The 9091-nt window shown below is 53.0% G+C and overlaps 1 protein-coding gene across 1 annotated transcript; it reads left to right on the top strand.

Annotated features, from left to right (window-relative positions):
- The first annotated feature begins 496 nt into the window (after window positions 1-496).
- On the top strand, window positions 497-8306 carry NT5C1A (5'-nucleotidase, cytosolic IA). Its single transcript, XM_024738745.1, has 6 exons — window positions 497-517; window positions 1222-1389; window positions 1860-1989; window positions 3578-3700; window positions 5875-6059; window positions 7748-8306. The coding sequence occupies exons 1-6, from the start codon at window positions 497-499 to the stop codon at window positions 8111-8113; spliced, it is 993 nt and encodes a 330-aa protein (XP_024594513.1). The 3' UTR covers window positions 8114-8306.
- The last annotated feature ends 785 nt before the right edge of the window (window positions 8307-9091 follow it).

Genomic DNA, 9091 nt, shown 5'->3' with positions numbered 1-9091 from the left:
TAAGCATGGTTCCTGCTTCTAGAGCTCTGTCTAGAAATAGAAATAGTTAAATAAGTAATTATAATTTAGTGTTAAATTTTACCACAAAGGAAATCCTTAGGAGAGGTAGCAAGCCCATGACTAGGGGTAAGGGAAGGCTTCCTAGAGGTGACTTGTAGTTTGAGACCTGAAGGCTGGATAGAAGTTAGCTGGAAGGGCAGTCAGGGGAAGAGCACATGAGGCAGAGGAAACATCAAGTGCGAAGGCTCGGAGAAGGTAGGGGGAGGTGTGCTTAGACATGAGAAAGTCAGATTGAGCAAAACGGGGTAATGGGAAGGTGACAGTGGAGACAGAGGTAGGGTCTGTCATGAAGGGCTTCCTACTCCATACTCAAGGCTGCCGATCCAAGTGTGAGAAGAGTGGGTACCACCGAAGGGGGAGGCGGGGCATGATCAGATCTGAATTTGGGAACAATCCCCTGACAACACTATGGACCACGTATTGGAGGGAATGAGAGATGGTGATGGGCCGGACCATGGTAGGGAAGACAGAAAGAAGTGGATGGATTCTAGTAGAGTTGGCAGGTTTTGGTGACTGATTGATGGAGGGAAGGGGGTGAAGGAAGAGGGAAGACTTGCGGTTGACTTCCGGGCTTCTGGTCTAGGTGATGAGTAGTTTGGTGGTGCCAAGCGTTGAGATGAGGAAAGCGGGGAGGGGACCAGGTTTGGGGGTGGAGAGAATGCTGGGAATTCAGCCTTGGGCATGATGAGTTTGAGTGTCTATTAGTCAACTGGGGCAGTTAGATATACGAGTCTGGAGCTCAGGAGAAAGATTTGGGCTGGAGATAGAAGTTCTTATATAATTGTCATGTTTCTGGGCACCGCTTCTTCCTAAGGGCATGTAGCTCCCATTTTATAATGGAAACCATCTGGAGACCGTCTTGAGCATCTGTCATACTTTGACTACACACAGTGTATTCATTTTTCTGTCGAGTCCAGATGGCTGGCTAGATTGCAAACTCCCTGAGGGCATGTGCCTCCCATCAGATTGTCCTCCTCCGTGGGGAGCCATCAACTCCCTCAGTCCCCAGTTGGGTCCTGCACAGAGGGGGTCCTGATCTAGGTCTGCCCCTGCCCAAGGCTGAGCTCCTTATGGCAGAGGCTGGACCTGTGTCTTCTCCCTGTCCCTGAGACCTGCCTCAAGAGAATCTGAGAGTCAGCCCCTTCTCCTGTGCCCCTGCAGCCCAAGCCTCAGAATGCGGTCACCATTGCTGTGTCTTCCCGAGCCCTGTTCCGCATGGATGAGGAGCAACGGATCTACACGGAGCAGGGTGTGGAGGAGTACGTGCGTTACCAGCTGGAACACGAGAACGAGCCCTTCAGCCCTGGGCCGGCCTTCCCCTTCGTGAAGGTGAGGGGCAGTTCCACCACTGGCCATACGGTGCCTTCATGGGCATTAGAGAAAAGCACTCCCATGGGTGTATGAGTAAGGAAAAGGGGTCCCCTCTGGGCAGATGCCACCACACAGGAGCATAGCTTGGCAAGTGGACAGCCATTGTGGGAAGAAGAGGCCACCCCATCCTCTGGACTAATGCAACCCCACTCCAGGTAACCAGCTTAGTGCATGGAACCTGAGCTGGATTTCAACCCCCACTCACCCTTTTAGTGAGGCATCCCTGGGCAATAATCAACGCGCACAATGGCAGAGACTAGGAGGAGATAGCCTGCGTCCACTGGCCTCACCCCGAGCCTGGCCCCGGACCTCCCCTCTCCTCCCTCCCCATGTTGGATACTTACTCACCCCTCCTCCCCAACCCTGGCTACCAACTCCAGGCATCAGTCCCTGGGGGTCTGAGCCCGAGGGTCCACTCTCCCATCCAGGCTCTGGAGGCTGTGAACAGGCGGCTGCGGGAGCTGTACCCTGAGAGCGAGGACGTCTTCGACATCGTCCTCGTGACCAACAACCATGCTCAAGTGGGCGTCCGTCTCATCAACAGCATCAACCACTATGGTGAGCATGAGGGCTTTGGCCATGACATGACCCCTACCGGACACCCGGGGTTGGGGTCACACCTCTGCAGGGTGCAGGTAAACCCACTGGAACCTCGAGCTCAGAGGGGTGTTGGTAAACAGGCCCTTTCAAGAAACAAAACAAACCCCCCAAACCCTGCTTGTGTAGCATTGCCATATCCAGGGTGTAAATATTCCCACCATGGCTGATGTCAAGCTACCGACAGTTGAACAATCTAACTGGCTCCAAAAGTCCCTGGATGCTTAACGTTCGGTTCTTGCAAGCTGGTACAAGCCGGCTCCAGCACATCGCTGCACAGGCCCCACTCCCTATGTGATCCGGCAGGGCACTTGCTACCCCCGTGCCTCAGTTTCTCTCTCTGCAAGGGGGCTGACAGGCCTTAAAGTCTGCTGGCGGAGGCAGATGCAGTCGTCAGAGTGAAGGGACTTTGTGTCTTAGTCCAAACTCGTGTTTGAAAGTAATAGACCCTCCAGAGCCAGACCTTTCAGCGGAACAAAATGATTTTTTTTTTTTTTTTTGGCTGTGCCGCATGGCATGCGGGATCTTAGTTCCCTGACGAGGGACTGAACCTGTGCCCTCTATGTGGAAGCATGGAGTCTTAACCACTAGACTGCCAGAGAATTCCCGAAAATGATTTCTTATTAGGTTACAGGTGTGCCTCTTGGAACCACAGGGAAGGAAGTGAAATTGGGCCCACAAAGGCCTGAATCCAAGTACTGGCAATCTCTCCAGGGCTTTTTTTTCTCTCTGGACCACGTGAGCCCTTATTTCTGCTTCTCTCAGCAAATCTGTTCCTTTTTTTTTTTTTTTTCTTTTTTTTCTGTCTCTTTTTCTCTTTCTGCAAACTAGGTTTCCCTGCTTTTCATGAATATGGCCCAAACTGACAAGTTTACAAGTCCTTGTTCCTTGTTTTCAGCAACCAAGAGAGGCCAGTTAGCATTTTTAAATCCTAATTTCAAATTGTTAGGAGCAGGGGTGATACTCAAAATATTTAACCACCTTGTGACATAAGTACCGAGGAATCAGGACAGATACCACCTATGGTACTGGGGCAGAGTCCTGAAGGACCCCTGCTGTGCCCTTCCACTGTGGACCCTCCTGTGTGAGGGACTGGGGTAGTGATGGGGTAACTCAGTGGGCTCAGAGCAGCAGCCATTTATCAGCAAGCAAAGTTTTACAACCTGCACAGACATAGGTACTAAGTGACTCTCAGCCCAGGCTGGGAGGGAATCTAATTGGTCCAGCTTGAGTCAGGTGCCTACCCCTATCCAGTCAGCTATGACCAGGTGAGACCACGAGCCACGAGGCTGGGACCTACTTTTGTAGTACTGTGATCCCCCGAAAGGGGATATTACTGTGAGCCAGGCAACTCCTCCAGAGATGTGATCATCCCCATTTCATGGTCGAAGAATGGAGGATCTCAGAGAGGGGGAACGCTGGCCTAAAATCACGCGCTGCCCCACCACCACTCAGAGCCAAGATGGCGTCCATTGAACATGGAGGGACCACTCTGAGGTCCTGAGGGTTGACCCAGGCATCACCTGGGTACTCTCTACCTCCTCTCCAGACCTGACCATTGAGAGGTTCTGCATGACAGGCGGGAACAGCCCCATCTGCTACCTCAAGGCCTATCACACCAATCTCTATTTGTCGGCTGATGCAGAAAAAGTGCAGGAAGCCATCGATGAAGGTGAGTCAAACTGGGGAAGGAGAGTGTGGGGAGTCTGCCTAAGGGGCCTCAGAGATGGGAAGCCTTGTCCTAAAGCTCTGCGCAGGCTCTAAGGGTTGCCATGGTAACTGGAAGGGGAGGACCTTCCTTAATTCCTATGACCTACCTGTCCTGTAAACTCTGAGAACAAGGCCTCACCTATTTCACTTATTGCCCATCTATTCCACTGTCCCACCTCCTGCCCTACCATGTTAAGGATGCCTTTACTCATCAGCATCACCCAGCCTTCCGTTTCCATGGGAACCCTCCTTACAGTCCAGAAAGCTACTCCCTTCCAAGAATCTTCCAGGTCAGTAGGAGTTCTAATTCCTGTGTGACCATGGGCGGCCTCTGTCCTTCTCTGGGCCAGTGAGGAGGGAAATCAGTACCTAGTCTAGCCTGAGCAGTAGAGTCTGGGAAATGGCCACCATTCCAGCAGCTGGGCCGGCCAGTGCTGAGGTGAGGTTAGAGACACAGCTGCAAGCGCTGACAAAGAGAATTTCCCTGCACATGTGTCTTTCAAGGGGCAGTTTTGGGGATGGTATCCATAGTCTCCTGACAAGGTGTGTTTCCCTGTTGTTCACGGAAGAAGACAGGCTCACAGGGGAGGAAGAACTGCCCCACTGCCCGAGAGGGCTCCAGGCTGAAAGCTACTGTTACTTATTTATTTTGACATTTTATTGGAGTATAGTTGATTTACAATATTGTGTTAGTTTCAAGTGTACAGGGAAGTGATTCAGTTATACATATATATATATTCATTCTTTTTCAGATTCTTTTCTCATATAGGTTATCACAGAATATTGAGTAGAGTTTCCTGTGCTATACAGTAGGTCCTTGTTGGTTATCTATCTTATATATAGTAGCGTGTGTATGTTATCCCAAGCTCCTGATTTATCCTTCCCCCCAGTGTTTCCCCTTTGGTAACCATAAGTTTGTTTATCAACCAACGATATGTTTACTTTCCTCTTCCTCTTTCATGCTGTCTCCTGCCTGGAAGCCTGGCCTCTCTCCCGCTGATGCCTCACTCCCCTGAGATGCTTGGGGTTCCAAGAGACTTTCTTTAACCAGGAAGCGGAAGCCATTTCCCTAGACAGATGTCACTCTCTCTGGTTGGGGTCTTGGCATTGGTCCGTATGTGTGCCTCTATATGTCTATAATTTAAGCCCAGGCTAGGGAGCAGGGGATGGTCAGGAAGCAGGCCTTCCCCAGGTCCGGTGGTTCTGGTTCATCTTGGTTCCAGCACTGGCAAAGCTGAGAAGGTTCCTGGCCTGATGTCCAGGGCCTGGGCCTACTTACACATCCTCAGGCTAGTGAAGTTGTGGTGAGGCTGGCATTGCTCTTTCCTCCCAAAGCTCTGCCTCTGTCCAGGCCTGCGGCCCTAGATTCCCAAAGAGCAGGGCTGACATGGCCTTTGGAGAGGTGAAGAATCGGGGATGGGCTGAGCCCACTGCCTGGGTCTCCAGCCTCCTGGTACCACTCTTTGCTGTCCAGTGAGTTCTAGTTGGAGCCACGGTTCCCAACAGGCATACTGGGCCGTCTGGAGAAGCCCAGAGTCTGTGCCACTGTGGCGGAAGACTGAGGGGGTGCCCACACCCACCTCACCACAGACTGTAGCCTAGAATCTCAGCCCCAGACAGAGCTGAGCACCCTTAATTTTATCTTGGTCCAGAGAGGGTGAGGGACTTGCCAGAATCAACAGCAAGAGAGTAACTGAGGCCCAGCCAGGGTCGGGGCTCCTTCCCAGCCCCCCTGTAGATCTATATCAGGGGCCTGTGAGGAACTCCAGGAAGGACAGTGGTGGCCTGGGGGACCCTCCCTTCCATCCAGGACTGATGTTTGTCTGGCGCATACCAGCATGAACTTACTAGATATTAAAGTATTGAAATTCCCCCATGCCGATTGATAACTAGCTCCTGCCCTGGGTCCTCTGAGTGCCCCCTCTTCCCTGGGACACCTCCCGGACCTTCCCTCAAAGCAGCAACTAAAAGGGAAACCCTGGCATAGGCCGGGGCCTTCAGAGCCCTATCCTAGGTGAGGCAAGCAGGGCAAGGATAGCCTGAGATAGCCCTCTCCTGGCCCCCAGGCAGCTGAGGCGGGTGTCAGGGCCCTATTACCTAGACGAAGGCAGACAATGCTTCCCTTTCTCTGCCCAGGGATCGCAGCCGCCACCATCTTCAGCCCCAGCAGGGATGTGGCTGTCTCTCAGAGTCAGCTGCGGGTGGCCTTCGATGGGGATGCTGTGCTCTTCTCAGATGAGTCGGAACGCATCGTGAAGGCCCATGGGCTGGACAGGTTCTTCGAGCATGAGAAGGTCCACGAGAACAAACCTTTGGCCCAGGTGCTCCACACACTCCCCAGAACCCTTGGGTGGAGCAAGGAAGCTCCCCAGAACCTGCCCTTGGCTGGAACCTCCGGCCCAGAACCAAACCCCAAGCTCAGCCCAGAATCCAGCCAGGTCCCCTCCCTAGGCCTCCGGCCTTCCTCCCTCTCACCTGACCCCTGGGTCCCCTCAGCGAGCTTCTACCTCTTCTTTGAGCTCCCATCTCTCTCACTGCATTCCCATCCCCACTTTGAAGCCCACATTCTCTCTCTAAGCCCCTCTCTGAAGCCCCTACGTCTTCTTTGCAGCTCCGTTATGAGGTCTCCATCCCCATCGCTTCTCGGCCTTTTGGCTAAAATCAAGTGTAGGTCTCTATCCCCTTCCTGAAACCCCCATCCTCCCTCTAAGCTCCCAGATCCTCTCTGAAGACTCCATCCCCTTTCTGAAGTCTCCATCCCATCTCTAAAGTCCCCATCCCGCTCTGAAGGCCTCATGCTCTCTCTCTGAAGCTGCCATCCTCTCTCTGGAATGCTTGTCCCCTCTGAGAGATTCCCCCACTCCTCTGAGAGGGATCCCATCCTCCCAAGAAGTCCCTGCTTCCCTCACTGAAGGAAAGGAAGAGTTGGGCTGGTGCCCTTCATTGGGGCAAGGAGATCCAGCAGACCCATCTGCTTTGGGCCACACCAGCCCTTCACACCTCCTGCCAGCCATCCTTGGCCAGGGGCTCAGAGACCCTTACTCACCCTTAAACTGCTCAGAGTGTCACTGAGAGCAGAATACGCCCTAGAGCTGGTGGAAATTCCTTGAGGCTGGAGCTACTGGCATTCTCCAGCCCTCCAGGGAGCTCCTATCTGTGCTTTTAACACAAATCTGGGTGCTCAATAACCCCAAAGCCTCTCTCTCCAAGAGCTCATCAGGCTTCAGCTATGACTCCAGAGGAATCATTTCATTTTCTCTCTTGTTGGTTCCCTCTGAAATCCTTGGCAATCCAGAGCGGGACAGTTTTTCCACTAAGTGGTAGGCAGAGCCCCAGGAGACCACTGCTTGCCCCAGGTCACCCAGCAAGTGAGGGGTCTCCAAGATTAGAAACCCACCTTTCGTGATTTCCAGCGGCGTTACAGTTTTCTTCTTCGTCATCCCCTGGTTCTTTATTCACACCTCCTTGTGAAGCTTCATTGCTCCAGGCACTGTAAAGAGTAAATCCTTTCCCTGACCCTACAGAGCTGGAGCACGACACCCTGAGCCACTCACCTGCCCCAGGGGCAGGGTTGATATCGGGCAGTGACACATTGGTCTGTCTGTCGCAGCTAAAGTCCATTCTGATTGAAGGGTGCCCATGCCACAGTTACTAAATACTCTTAATATCCTCCCTGCTGATGAGCACGAAGGCCACACTTAACGGAGTTGCTGGACAGACACCCATGTACCTGGTGGGCTGCTATAGTAACAACCCTGGTATGGTTTTTCTGACGCAGACATCCCCAATCACAGCAGTATGGACACCTAGACTGCCACAGGGACCTACAGTCCAATTGATGCATGCAGTGGCCCGAGCAGGCAGAGCAGAACTGAGAGATTTAGAGATCCTGAGAAGCTTTCCCACCCCAAACAGCAAGATCCTAGTGTTATAGGTAGGAGCCCAGCAGGGGAGGGGGCAAATGTTTGGGAGATGGGTGAGCTCACAGTCTTCCTTTGCCTTCTCATAGGGCCCCTTAAAGGGTTTTCTGGAGGCTCTGGGTAGGCTGCAGAAGAAGTTCTACTCCAAGGGCCTGCGGCTGGAGTGTCCAATCCGCACCTACTTGGTGACGGCACGCAGTGCCGCCAGTTCTGGAGCCCGGGCTCTCAAGACCCTGCGCAGCTGGGGCCTGGAGACAGACGAGGCCCTGTTCCTCGCGGGAGCGCCCAAGGGCCCCCTCCTGGAGAAGATCCGCCCACATATCTTCTTTGATGACCAGATGTTCCACGTGGCTGGGGCTCAGGAGATGGGCACAGTGGCCGCCCACGTGCCTTACGGTGTGGCGCAGACACCCCGGCGGACCACACCCACGAAGCAAGCCACATCTGCACCGTAGCTGAACCACCAGCTTTGCTGACCCACATTGCTCCAGGCATGGCTCCATGTCATACACGTCGCCCAATGGACGCTTCTAGTTCCTCACCTCTCTGCCCTTCTGCATGTCTGCCCTCATCCCTATGAGTGAGGTACTTGTAGGAAATTAGGCAGACTGGTCCGGCATTCTCACCGGCTCCCCTTTTGGGAAAACACTGTGCCATGATCCTGGCTCAGAAAGTAAGACTGTGCAGAAAAGCTGGGTTTCAGGGGGAAGTTGATGGGACTAAGGGTGAGAGGGTCAGAGCGGCAGGATGCCTCAAAAGGAGCTTATAAAACTAGCTCAGCGTAGCACAAAGAACACTGCTTTGAGAGAGATGGGATCTGGCTTCTAAACTTTGTCCTGGCCTTGTGCACGACTTTAAGTTCCCTTGCTAGGGACTCTAGGATGAAGTGACTTCCCCCTGTGGTGCACTGGTGAACTCTCCATCCTTGCAGGAGCCCCTGCAGCCCCTTTGTCACCACTTCCAGGGGAGAACTCTCACTGCGTGATGAGTCAATTTCCCCACCTTTTAGGGCGTTTTCAAACTCTCCTTTAGCTAAAGAAGCTTGGTTTTATAAGATTGCCCTCTTTGAAGGAAGGATTCTGAGCCAGGGCTTCTCCTGATATATATAGCACCTTTGTACAAATTATAGAAAGACGCTGTCTCTAGAATGAATTGTGAAAAGACGGCCCTTCCTCTGGGCTGACCCAGACCATGCTGGGGCACACAGCTTGGTTGGCAGGATATAGGCTGGGTTTTGGCCCCTACCAGCTCCTCAGCCCAGAGGCCTTTGTCAAATGGGCAAGGCACACAATCATCCACAGTAACCTTCCCTATAATTTTACACGTTTGGAAACCACTGGATGAGATGACCTGTCTACTTCCTGCGATGCCTTAATCTGAGTCATCAAGGGTCAGCTGCCAGGTGCAGGGTTTGTGGAAGGAGGGAGGGAGTG

Source organism: Neophocaena asiaeorientalis, unplaced genomic scaffold (genome assembly GCF_003031525.2).
Source record: "Neophocaena asiaeorientalis asiaeorientalis breed wild unplaced genomic scaffold, Neophocaena_asiaeorientalis_V1.1 scaffold106, whole genome shotgun sequence".
Classification (NCBI taxonomy): Eukaryota; Metazoa; Chordata; class Mammalia; order Artiodactyla; family Phocoenidae; genus Neophocaena; species Neophocaena asiaeorientalis.
The sequence above is the reverse complement of the archived record's forward strand: the minus strand, read 5'-3'. Positions and strand labels throughout refer to the sequence as shown.

Coding starts and splice junctions, on each gene's coding strand:
- NT5C1A (XM_024738745.1), top strand. CDS start 497: ATGGTGATGGGCCGGACCATG. Junction 3,701..5,874: donor GCAGGAAGCCATCGATGAAG/GTGAGTCAAACT, acceptor TTCTCTGCCCAG/GGATCGCAGCCGCCACCATC. Junction 6,060..7,747: donor AGAACAAACCTTTGGCCCAG/GTGCTCCACACA, acceptor GCCTTCTCATAG/GGCCCCTTAAAGGGTTTTCT.